This window comes from Leptonychotes weddellii, chromosome 7 (assembly GCF_054177405.1).
Source record: "Leptonychotes weddellii isolate Sample4059 chromosome 7, ASM5417740v2, whole genome shotgun sequence".
Taxonomy (NCBI): domain Eukaryota; kingdom Metazoa; phylum Chordata; class Mammalia; order Carnivora; family Phocidae; genus Leptonychotes; species Leptonychotes weddellii.
This window is the reverse complement of record NC_138375.1, coordinates 74,127,651-74,140,874: the sequence shown is the minus strand read 5'-3', so window position 1 is coordinate 74,140,874 and position 13,224 is coordinate 74,127,651. Positions and strand designations below refer to the sequence as shown.

The window sequence follows — 13,224 nt, the reverse complement described above, 5'->3', positions numbered from 1 at the left end:
AATTAGCATCTTCAGGCTTAGCACAGTTTATAATATGTTTCATCACAAAAATTTTTATCACCAAAAGGGAAAAGTTACATTTATGTGGTTGGGGCAGGAAGGAGAATATCTGTACATGGGTCTTTTTATATAAAATACTGAAACATCCTACTGACCAGATGTTAACCGGAGATAAGGTAGAAAGAGAATGAAGGGGTACAGCAAGAATCTTATGCTGGAGCCAGGAAACAGCATGGCAACATTATCATGTATCTAAAATTAACCTTGGGGCGCCTGGGTGGCTCAGTCGTTAAGCATCTGCCTTCGGCTCAGGTCATGATCCCAGGGTCCTGGGATCGAGCCCCACATCGGGCTCCCTGCTCCGTGGGGAAGCCTGCTTCTCCCTCTCCCACTCCCCCTGCTTGTGTTTCCTCTCTCACTGTGTCTCTCTCTGTCAAATAAATAAAATCTTTAATAAATAAATAAATAAATAAATAAATAAATAAATAAAATTAACCTTTTTGCAAATGATAAAGCGTTAATATTAATAGAGCTCTTACAAATCTATAGGAAAAAGAGAAATACCCTACTCAAAAAGTGACCGAAAGATATAAACAAATAATTCACAAGAGAAGATACACAAATGGCCCGGATATTTTAAAGGTTCAAACTCGGTAGTCAGAAAAATATTAAAACAAGAAGATACCAATTTTCTTTCACATATAGAGTTTGCAAAGATTAAAAAAGAATTAGAAAATCTTCTCTTGGAAATAGGCCTTTCCTTTTTCTGCTTCTGGGAGTATAAACTTGCACATTTTCTGAAGGCAATGTGGCATTATGTTCCAGGTTACGCAGAAATACGCATACTTTTTGACCTAGAAATTCCAATTTTAGAAAATAACCTATAGCTAAATACAAAGATTTATCTCCATGGATATTTATTGTAGTATCACATTAAGTTAAAGAATTAGAAACAATTTGAACACCGAGTAGAAACAGATTGGGTAAAAAATAGTCAATTTTATTTTAAATGGTGAAATAATATGTGAAAATGGTCCCCATGAATTAATGAAATGTAAGCTTTAAACTGTATAAACAGGGTTTTTTGTTTTATTTATTGAGATAGGGTGTATCTAATATATTGTCCAAATCAGCACATTTTTGAGACTATTAACAGTTATACCAGGATTAACAGGCATAAACGGAGTCTATTGCCTTGTTGAACACTCTCACCAGGAACAAGGCAAAATTGTTCTGATAGTCTGTGTTTAATCTGATGTTTCAATCTATCTTTTAAAATGAAATTGCTCAGTACTGGAAGAGTTTAAAGCTACTTCAGTGAAGATTAACTCAAAAATTAGACCCGCAGGACAGTATTTCACCTCTGCTTAATAAATAACATATACAGATTGTGATAACGTATCTACAACGGACTTTTTATTTTGTGATTCTTCTAACCAATTAGGAGTTTACAAGAGATATAAAACATAATCTAGTCTTAGGATTCTAAAGGCCCTTTCTTTATTAGCTTAGCCATAGCTGTATTATTTTGTATGAATCTAAATTACACCCAGAGTATGGGATTAAATTTCTTAGATCAAAGCCTCAAGCCAGACCTCCTCTTCCCTTAACGTCTTACGGATCTCATAAATATCATATAAAAGATGGTGATTAAAAACACCTCAAATAGAAGGACATTAAATAGGAAAAACCAATTGGGATTCCTGTTTTAGTAAACCTACCTTACTATGAAAAGCCTGTTCAAATTTAAGAGGCTACAATGCTTTTATTAAAAAGTCTCGGGCGCCTGGGTGGCTCAGTTGGTTAAGCGACTGCCTTCGGCTCAGGTCATGATCCTGGAGTCCCTGGATGGAGTCCCGCATCGGGCTCCCTGCTCGGCAGGGAGTCTGCTTCTCCCTCTGACCCTCCCCCCTCTCATGTGCTCTCTCTCAAATAAATAAATAAAATCTTTAAAAAAAAAAAGTCTGAATTTACGAATAGTTTTTGAAAGGTATTTACCTACACCTGAAACTAATATTGCACAGCATAATAAAATTAATAAAAACTTGGGGAAAAATATAAAAGGTTTTTGTTTTATTTTGTTTTTTTTGGTACTGAGCTTGTTTTTTTATTCCGAATTAGATGACAGGTTTTTTTTTTAATTTTATTATGTTAATCACCATACATTACATCATTAGTTTTTGATGTAGTGTTCCATGATTCATTGTTTGCGTAAAACACCCAGTGCTCCATTCAATACGTGCCCTCTTTAATACCCATCGCCAGGCTAACCCATCCCCTTACCCCCCTTCCCCTCTAGAACCCTCAGTTTGTTTCTCAGAGTCCATAGTCTCTCATGGTTCATCTCCCCCTCCAATTTCCCCCCCTTCATTTTTCCCTTCCTACTATCTTCTTTTTTTTTAACATATAATGTATTATTTGTTTCAGAGGTACAGGTCTGTGATTCAACAGTCTTCAAATTCACACAATTCACAGCACTCACCATAGCACATACCCTCCCCAATGTTTAAAAGAGGTTTTTTTCTTTCCTATAAAATGGTATTTTACGATAAAGTAGAAAGGGTATTCTTAGTCTGTTTATCTTAACCGTCCTTTATGGTATACTATCACATTATCATTTTCTAATACTGGCAGAAAAGTGCCATTTTTATGAACAAGAATTCTTTATACTATTAAAGTTGATATCACTTCAGAGATTATTCTTTAAAAATTACTCGGATGATATTTTTTCTTTTCTAATAACCTATCATCAGCATCTTTTGGCTCAGTTAGAAATAAAGGTAGTCTCACTTTAAAATTAAAATTGTTTTGATTTTCTCTTTTATACTTACTTTCATGTGAATTTTTTCTTTTAATACTTGATCTTTTTTGTAAAACACCTGCCTTCCCCTCACATAAAAGATAAATCCATATTTTTTGAATTGTGAAAATGTAATTATATAAAAATGCACTTGTATTTAAAAGAATGCTTAATTGTGAAGGATTCAAATTGCAAAACCCTTCTTGTTACAAGATCTTAGTGGAGGGTTGGGAGAAGCATTCTACACAGACTATTTTGTTTTTATTATCTAAAAAATATTCTGAAGTTGAGTAACTACAGTAAAACAAGACTTGTGTTGTAGTACTGAGGAATCCAGAGATCCTGGCGTCAGACTGCCTAAATTCAAATCCCTCCTTCAGTATTAGCCTTGGGCAAGTTACTTAACATCTCTGGTCTTCAATTTTCTTATCAATAACATGTAAATAATAGTGGCCATTGCAAAGCTTAGAACAATGACTGGAACGTGGCAAACAATTAAATGTTAGGCATTATCATCATTAGTAGTTTTTATTCTTCAGTATGCCCTAAAAAATGTACATAGTTTGCATCATGGCCATACCAGTCTAATCTTTTATCTACTCATGCTCAGGAAGAAATATAATCTTACCTCTCTTCAGAAACCATCGTATATATCCAGGTCTGCATTTTTCCCCATTTGTCTACTGTTTTAAATTCAAGGCACTTTGTTGAGAATCCTGCAGTTACTTTTCATCTTTGCTTATACAACCAAGAAAGATGAAACTTACTTAAAACAGAATTAGAATGACAGATCGGCCAGAAGAAAAAAACACATGAAAATGGTTTTAAACAAAGATCAAAGAGCTTTTTGAAATGCAGTTCAAGCTAAAGTGCTTTTAAGGAAATCATTGATAAATATATGAGAAGTGAATACCCCAATTCCTGTGGCACAGAAAAGTTAATACATATGTAAAGTATTTATTAAATACTGTGGGTATGTGACATGGGTTTTATTCTTCATCAGTTTACAAAGGTATATTATACCACTACTAATAGATTGGCAACAAGTCACCGTTCTCTCTTGCCTGGACTCCTGCAGTACCTTCCTGCGCCCACCTTCCACTCAGACCACTTTCAGTCAACTCACCATGCGGTAGTTGGCGTCAGGAGCGGCATCCTTCTACTCAAGAGCCTCTGCTGATTTCCCTTTCACATAGAGTAAAATTCAAAATCTCTCCTTGCACCTGGGATTCCAACAAAATCTCTCAGTCCTCTTTTACAGTTGTACCTCTCACCTACTCTGCTCCAGCCATTCAGGGCTCCTTGGTGTCTGGGGAATGGACCAAGCAGGCTCCCACCTCAGGGTCTGTATACTTGCTCTTCCCTAGGGGGATGCCCTTCCCCCAGGTATCTACAGGACTCGCCCTGGCCCTTCCTTGGGGTTTAAATGTCACCTCATCAGAGAGGCCTCCCCTGACCACACTATATAAAACAGCACTTGAACACATACTTGCCATCATTTTGTCTCCCTTGTCCTGCTTTATTTTTCTTCATTGCACTTAGCGCCATCTGACATGTTTGTTCATCTGTCCCCACACATTAGAATGTAATCTCTAGGCGAGCTTACCTGCCTTGTCCACTGTTGTTTCCTTACACCTGGAACAGCACTAGGTTGTTGAATGAATTAAAAAAAAAATACTTAACTGCACTCTTATCCCAATTTACTACTGACTTCTCATATAAACACAGGAGAACCATGTCAATTTTCTTAGTCTTCCCAACTTTTTTAGGAAAATTAGGCTAAGAATAGATCTGAAATAAGGTATTTCTAAGCATCAGAGGTTATTGAAATGCTGAATACAGGAACTTCCCAGTCCTGGGTATATACCAGTTGGTCTCTTCTTCCCAGTCATCTCTGAAGTCCTCTTCTCTCCCTTCCTACACCTCACTAGTGGTGCCCCCTAATGGCTGCCAGGCAGACCAGCCTGACCCAGCCTGTCCCTTGCTACTTGCATTCTGGTACACCTCATAGTAGTGGCCTACTGCCTTGTAAGTTTTATCTCAGGCAGTCCCTTTCTCTCACACACATCCTCTTTAATGTCTTTGCTCCTTTTGTTTTTAACCAGTTATCTCCGATATTTCTTTCTTTCCCCAAAAAAGTCCATGATTATGATTGATTGGCAGGAGATTAGTACTTGAAATATGCCCCTTCCAAGGGAATGGGAGAATACGGATTTTTAAATTATGTTATATGTAAAACATGTACCTTCAGAAGATTTACAGAGGTCTTTCTCTACCTCCTTATTCTCCTGAGATTAACCTATTATTCCTCAAATACTTAGTCATGTTAATTTTCTTATTCAATTTTGTTTAACTCCTAGCATTGCAGATATATTACTTCCAATTTTAATTGGAAATATTTAATTATACTTAAAAACATGGAACATGGAAACCAGAAAAGGGGTGGAAAGGCAACTGCAAACTCATTTTGGAACTATCCCAAGTACCCAGTCATAATTAATGGTAGTTTTTCTTTTTCTTTCTCTTTTTTTTTTTTTAAAGATTTTATTTATTGAGAGAGAGAATGAGATAGAGAGAGCATGAGGCGGGGAGGGTCAGAGGGAGAAGTGGACTCCCCACCAAGCAGGGAGCCTGACGTGGGACTCGATCCCGGGACTCCAGGATCATGACCTGAGCCGAAGGCAGTCGCTTAACCAACTGAGCCACCCAGGCGCCCCTAATGGTAGTTTTTCTATAGGAAAAAATAGTTTGAGTTCCAAATACCCTAAAAGCATTTTTTAAAAATACCTCATTTTGGGGCACCTGGGTGGCTCAGTCATTAAGCGTCTGCCTTTGGCTCAGGTCATGATCCCAGGGTCCTGGGATCGAGCCCCACATCAGGCTCCCTGCTCGGCGGGAAGCCTGCTTCTCCCTCTCCCACTCCCCCTGCTTGTGTTCCCTCTCTCGCTATGTCTCTCTCTGTCAAATAAATAAATAAAATCTTTAAAAAATAAATAAAATAAAAATACCTCATTTTAAGTTAGACATTTCTCATGCTATATTTTATATGTTTATATTTGATAAGGGGATAATAAATTATTTTTCCCTAAATCAGTATGTTCTGCAAAATACTAGCCCCTCAATATGCTGCTTGAGGGTAAAAATGTTATGTCAACAAATAACTCTGGGACAAATGGCATACTGTTATGCCACCCTTAAAGGTTTATGATATATATATATATCAGCAATAAATTTACATCTACAACAAATTTGCCTACTTAATCACTGTTTGCAAAGATATATGACTACTAAACCCCTTTCTCATATAGGTCTTTTATCTTAATATCTGGTGAAACAAATTTGAGAAACAACTGTAATTATTTATGTTTCAGAAATAAAGGACTGATTAATATCTGTTGAGGGTTTCCTATCAGGTGCTATTCTCAGAACCTTACGTAAATTATCATATTTAAACCTAAAATAAGTGTATGAAGTACAGGTATGATTATTATTCACCTTTTACAAATGAGGAAACTGAGGTTCAGAGTGGTTAATATCATGTCCAAGGGCACATGGCTAATGAAGTAAGCGTTTGGACCTAGGCCATCTATTTACAAAATCCATACATGGTCTTTGGTCTCCACAACCTCTAACGATGTCATTTATGAATATTTCAACTAATGAAAGAATAAGCTATTTAAAAATATTATGTTATTTTGTTACATAGATATTGTTGGAGCTCCTCTGCCTCAGAACCTGAGTGGATACTCTTTGTTGCCATTATCATCAGAAATGTTTAAGAATGAACATAAATTCAAAAACCTACATCCGCCCTGGATTCTGAGTGAATTCCATGGATGCAATGTGAATGCTTCCACCTATATGCTTCGGACCAACCAGTGGAAGTATATAGCCTACTCTGATGGTACTTCAGTATTGCCTCAACTCTTTGGTAAACCTGTTGATATATTTTTAAGTGTAGAATTATATGGAATGAGCTGACCTCCATAGTGTTGCTCAAGAGATCCAGTCATCATTGGTTAAATAAATAAATATCTGCTTCTTCTTATGCCAGGACAATCTACAAAAGGTTACCCATGTGAGCTGCAGCTTCTTTGCAAATCATCTGAATTCCAGAGCAAGTGTCCAAAGACTTTTGATCAGGGTCTCAAAACTGAAACCACAGTTTTCTCTGATCAAGGTGTCTGCTAATAGTCATGGTTATTTTTCCAAACAGTAGTCAACACCCTCTCATGATCCCTTGGTTTCAGCTGTTCGGGAGATTAACCCCTGCATCTTGTGAAGCCTGACATTCTACATTTATTATATAAGATGATACCATTATCCTCATTTTATAGAGAAGACTAGGGGTGAAAGAGATTCAAATACCTGTGCAAGATCTCACAGCTAAGTGGCAGAACTGGGATTTTAACCCAGGTGTAACTTCAAAATCCATGCTCCTTCTACTCCACAAAAATGCCTGCTAGCTTCACTACTCTATAAATTAATTTTATTTTTCATTTTTTTTAAAGATTTATTCATTTATTTTGGAGAGCAAGAGCGTGCACAGAGGGGAGGGGCGTAGGGAGAGGGAAAGAGAGACTTTCAAGCAGACTCCCCGCTCAGCACAGAGCCTGACGTGGGCCTCGATCCCAGGACCCTGTGATCATGACCTCAGCCAAAATCAAGAGTCAGATGCTTAACCAATGGAGCCACCCAGGTGCCCCTCTATGAATTAATTTTAAAGCATCATGATTAAATTCAGGTTTTACTTATCCTTTGCCCCCCTTTTTCACATAAAATATGCCATTATTAATATTTATTTATCCCTAAGTTTCCTTTCCAGTTACAAATGTCAAAATTATTAACTCCAAATAATTCTTTAGGGGCTAAATTGATTGGCCTCCCCCTTCCCCCCCTTAAAGAGCAGGAGATTCTTGGCTTCAAAGGAAAGTCCTTAAATTTTCATCCTGATATGTAAGGGCATCTCTTGCCCAATTCCCTGGACATGTTCTGCAAAAAAGCAGATGTGACTGTCAAAGGATCAGTGGGTGAGCCTGCCTTTCCTGTATTCTCTGGGGTTTATTCGCTGACTTCCCTTTCCCAAAGTGGTGCCATCTGAAGTCATCTAACAAAGTCATAAATGTCATCAGGGCTCTTCTGGCAAATGCACCACATAGGTTCATAGAGGTTTTTCCGTCAACATGTAATGTTCATTTATTATCTTAAGTAAATTGTCATAAGATCTTTGATTTGCTATTTTTCCAATTAGATTGACATCCTGTTATATTTTCTGTCTTCCTTTTACCTAGGTAAAAAGGGTATTTATGTTCTGAAATATTTATCATTCTTTTCTTGGTGGTAGCAATTGAGATACATTCTTATTTCCATGGCTATTTGCTCAAATGGACAGTGTTGATGAACTGAATGTTCAAAAATCCAAGCACAAGATGCTAAAATATACAGAAAACTAAGAATAAGTGAGGTTGCAAGAATATGACTTGACTATGTAAAGAATTCTTATATCTGGAAAGTGTGGGGCTGTTGAAATGGGAGAATATAAGCATTACTATTTTTTTTTCTCTGTATGTCATAGTAAACAAGGCATCAAAACCAGGAAGAATTAGGGCTAAGCCAGCTTTCTAGTGATAAGAGTTCATCTATTTCTGCCATCCAAGAATGGATAAGAAAAAAAAATGAGATAGCAGGATGATGGTAGGAAGGTAATTTGGACATAGATTTAGAGAACTGTCCATCTTATTATGCTAAGAGGAACTGAAAATAAAAATAAACTCAAATACATTATCTGTCACAGAGTAATGGCATTCTAAAATATGTTTTTGTAGCAGGTAGCTGTTTTGACAGCTATTTCATTTTTTTCTTCCAGATCTTTCCTCAGATCCAGATGAACTAACAAATATTGCTACACAATTTCCAGAAGTTACATATTCTTTGGATCGGAAGCTTCGTTCCATTATAAACTACCCTAAGGTTTCTGCTTCTGTCCACCGATACAATAAAGAGCAGTTTATCAAGTGGAAGCAAAATGTAGGGCAGAACTATTCAAATGTTATAGCGAACCTCAGGTGGCATCAGGACTGGCTGCAAGAACCAAGGAAGTATGAAAGTGCGATTGATCGGTGGCTTAAAACCCCCGCTAATCCTAAAAAAATCTGAACTAAAGCTAGAAAATAATGTTCTAGAGCAACATATAGAGATAATGGTAAAAGATCATGATTAGCTTTTATATGTTTGTTTTAATAATTACTGATTTTTAGTTACTTTTAAAGAGTGTATTCTATTTTAAAATAAAGTAGTAATCATTACAGAATTACATATTTTCAAATATGATTACTATCAAGACCTCTTACTTTTAACAACTTAATGGACGTATTAAAAGGATGGAAGCAAGTAGTATAATATAAAGTTATATTCCTCTGAATAATATGGAATATAGACAATTTTAACCATTATGACTTATGAACCATAAAATAGTTATTTGTATTTGATGGTGTCTGATGAGTTATTTGCATCTGATGGGGCATAAATCATTTGGATGTATTTGATGGGAGTATTCAGAGTATTTGATGGGACACAGATCCTGGATCTGGCTGACTTTATTACTGGTTTTTAAAACTGGTAATATATGCACAAGGTACAAAAGAGTGAGCAAATGAACATGAAATGTCCCTCTTTTCCCAGTTCCCCTTCCTGGGGCAACTGTAACCACCTTCCTAAGTATCCTTTTAAAGATACACAGTATATCTAACAAACAAACTTTGTATTCCTACCCCCCACCCAAAAAAAAGGGAGCTTACTCTATAAAATGTTCTGCATCTTGCCCTTTTTTTCTCCCACTTAAAAACACCTAGAAGTGAAATTGCTGGGGCAAGACTGTATCTAGCAAAATTACACCAAGTTACCGCCAGAGAAGTTATACCAATTTAAATTCTCACCAGTGATGCACTTCCTCACATCCTTCACCAACCTGATAAATAAAAATATATTCTTTTTAATGTTTTTATTATGAGAAGATAGATCATATTTTCATATATTTAATAGCCATTTGAATTTCCTTCACTGTGACCTTTCCTATTTCTATTCTTTGCCTATTTTTCTATTGCTTGTCTTTTTTATTACAGGCATGGTTTTGGATCTTAGCTTTTTGTCTGTAATAGAAGCTGCACATTTTTTTTCCTTTTTGTAATTTGTCTTTTGACTTTGTTCTGGTGTTTTTAACCTGTGGAAATTGTTATTTTCATGCAATCAAATTTATGAATCTTTGCATTTATGGCTTTGGGGTTTGTGTCATACATATTCAGCATGGTATTCCCCACTTAACTTCTTTTAGAGCTTTATTTTTGTCCTTAGATCTTTGCCCCCTCTGGAATGTATTCCATATTAGAAATCTAACTTTGGTTTGTTATTTTAAGATGGCTACCCAAATGACCTTTTATTGAGTAAGTAACATTTGTCTACTTGGTTAGAAAATGCCATTTCATTATATAACACCTTTTAGTGAATAAATTATCTTTTTCTCTATTTAGATTTGGAATATCATTTTATCATATTCCAAAGTCTCATTTACATTTGGGTCCTTTCAGAACATTTTTTATCTTCCCGTGGACCAATCTACTTTGTTTACTGATGTGATAGTCCTTCTCTGGTCAGACTAGTTCCTTTCCAACACTTTCCTTTTTCAGAGTTGTCCTGGCCACTCTTGCTAACTTGGGTTTTCCACACAAATTTAGAATAAGTTTGCCTAGCTCAGAAATGAAAAATCTTGTTAGTCTTTTTATGAAACCATATTAAATTTATAACCTATTTTAGGGAGAATTGAGCTCTTTATGATCTTCAGTTATTCTAAAAAATATATTACACTTTTCCCTTTCTTTAAGGTTTCTTTGATCTCACAGTAGTATCCTAAGTTTTCTTCTAATGGATCGGTTTCTATAGAGATTTTTTGAAAAGTAAGGACCTTTAAAAAAATACTGTCTAGGCCCCACCCCACATTAATGAAATTAGAATTCTGGGGATGGCATCTGGGCACTGTTCTTTCTTATTGTTCCCTTAAGCTCTCTAGCTAATGATCCTGACGTGTAGGCAGAGATGAGTTTATTCCTAGTTGTTTTATCATTTGTTGGTGGTGTCTATTTTAAGTGATCTTTCTTCCATTATATCTTCTAACTGGTTGTTTATATATGCAGATTCTTTTTCTATATATTAATTTTTCACCAATAATAGAATATTTTTTGGTACCAATAGTTTTTCAGTTGGTATCTAATATTTTTCAGGTAAAAGGCTGATCTCCAAATAATAATTTTACCTAACTTCCTCTTCAAACTCTCTTTGAAGTTTTCTTCATGGGCCACTTCATTTCCTTTTCTTACTCTTCTTCACTGAATTTGTATGAGCTTATCTTTGCAGTTATGTATGAATTTCTGAGAAATAAATTTCACTTCAGATACATTCTGAAGTGTATAAAGCCCTCAAGGAAAAGATCTCAACATTATATTAAGATTAAAATGAAAATACACAAATCTCCCTCCCATCTCCTAGTTAAACCTAAAGAACATGAAATAGCTAGTGTGTGGGTGGAAATGCTAATTACAGGGGGAAAATAAAGCAATAATAATAGAAATGTGGTTCTGAAAACAGGCATGTGAAGATAATACAATCCATCTCGTTCTACCCAAACCCTTCAAGATGCATTCGTTGCTAGAACTTACCAAGCATCCACAATGTTTTAAGTATATTGGATATAGGATCATACTTAGGTACAGCTGAGTTTTTAGGACAAAATATAACTCAAACTGGTATCTAACAACCATGAAAACAGAAAAAGAAGAAAAACTTGGAAAATTAAGAAATGAATGCCAGGATCTGAGAGAAACTGACACGAATTATAAACTAAATTGAGGACAGTCTTTGGGATTCATTTTTACTGCCTCCGCTGCTCCACCCTGTTCCAGTCTACCATAATCTCCTGTTTGGAATTTTGTAGTAGCCCCCTAAGAGGTCTCCCTGAGCCTGCCCTGGGCTTTCTTCAGTCTTTTCTCAACATAGCAGCCAGAGTGATCCTGTTAAAGATATATTACATCACTTCACCGGACACTCAAAACCTTCCACAGGTTTCCCGTCTTACTCTGTAAAAGCCAAAATCATCACAAAGGCCTACAGGACCCTGGACTGTCTGGCTGAATATTCCCTCACAGACCACCTCTCCTCCCACACTCCCACTTTGTTCACTCTCTTCGGGCCACACTGGCATCCCTGTTGATTCCTAGCACCCCAGGCATGCACCACCTCAAGACCTTTGTGCTTGTCAAGGCTTTCTGCTGGGAATTCGGTTCTTTCCTCAGATTGCCACATGGCTCACTCTGCTGCCCCCTTCAAATTACTGCTCTAGTGTTACCTTTCTCACAAGGACTTGCCTGCTTGATTTTTCTCTGTGGTAATCATTACCATCCAATGTAGGGTATATTTCACCTATTTAATTTGTTTATACTGTGCCCCATCCCTCCTACCCCACTAGGATGAAAGCGCTCTGTACAGGCATGGCTTTTTGTCCTTTTAGTCTCCTAAAGTATCCCAAGTGCCTGAGACACAGAAGATTATTAATACTTGTTGAATAAATTGGCTGGGAATTAGAGTCTTTCAGATAACACACTGGATTAGAAAACCAACACATTAGGCTCTCAATAAATAGAGCCTTCTAAAAACAGTAAGTTCTAGCAAAAGCCCGCACAGGAGAGTTGACGAGGGGACTCTATTCTTCTTCATCTTTTTCTATGAAAAAGGCCAGATACCGAATATTTTAGGCTTTGTGAACCATATGGCCTTTTTCACAACTACTCAGTACTATCCGAGGAGCGTGAAAATAGCAATAGACAATATGTAAACAGATGAGCATGGCTTCTTTTCAATGAAACCTTGTTGACAAAAACACGGGATTTGACCTGTTGTGGACCACAGTTTGCTAACCCCTAGTCTAGAACAGTGGTTCACAACTTTGCTGCAAACTGGACTTACCTGAGGCTGTTTATATAAACTATTAATGCCTGGCTCCAACCTCTAAGCTCTGAGATTTTTAAAAGCTTCCCAGATGCCTCTCATGTGTAGCAAAATCTGGGAACCAAGGTTCTGGAACCTTATTATTCAAACTCTGGTCCTTGGACCAGAAATATCCACATCACCTGGGAGCCTTATATGTTTTTATTTCTCTCTGTTAAAAATAAAAGGGTAGATTTTGTATTTATCCTTCTACTCTTGGTGGTTTTCCATCTCATTAAACCTAGGGCATCCTAATAAAAACTACTAGAATTGATGGAATTTGTTAAATAGCTACATATACAAAAATAGATATAAATCTATAAGAATAATCACTAAGTAAAAATGGAAATTAGGAAAAATATCTCACATTATGACAGAGTATAAATTTTAAC

General features: G+C 36.4%; 2 protein-coding genes across 3 annotated transcripts in view; one reads left to right on the top strand and one right to left on the bottom strand.

The window, feature by feature from the left end:
* The window catches only part of ARSK (arylsulfatase family member K), a 42,106-nt gene extending 32,823 nt beyond the window's left edge, over positions 1–9,283 (top strand). Inside the window, exons 7-8 of the mRNA XM_081825584.1 lie at positions 6,507–6,731; positions 8,667–9,283. Coding sequence (XP_081681710.1) covers positions 6,507–6,731; positions 8,667–8,956 — 515 coding nt within the window. The 3' untranslated portion in view covers positions 8,957–9,283. The remainder of the gene's footprint in view (positions 1–6,506; positions 6,732–8,666) is intronic.
* SKIC3 (SKI3 subunit of superkiller complex) overlaps positions 1–13,224 on the bottom strand; it is a 156,554-nt gene that overhangs the window by 117,366 nt on the left and 25,964 nt on the right. The gene's annotated exons all lie outside the window — the stretch shown is intronic.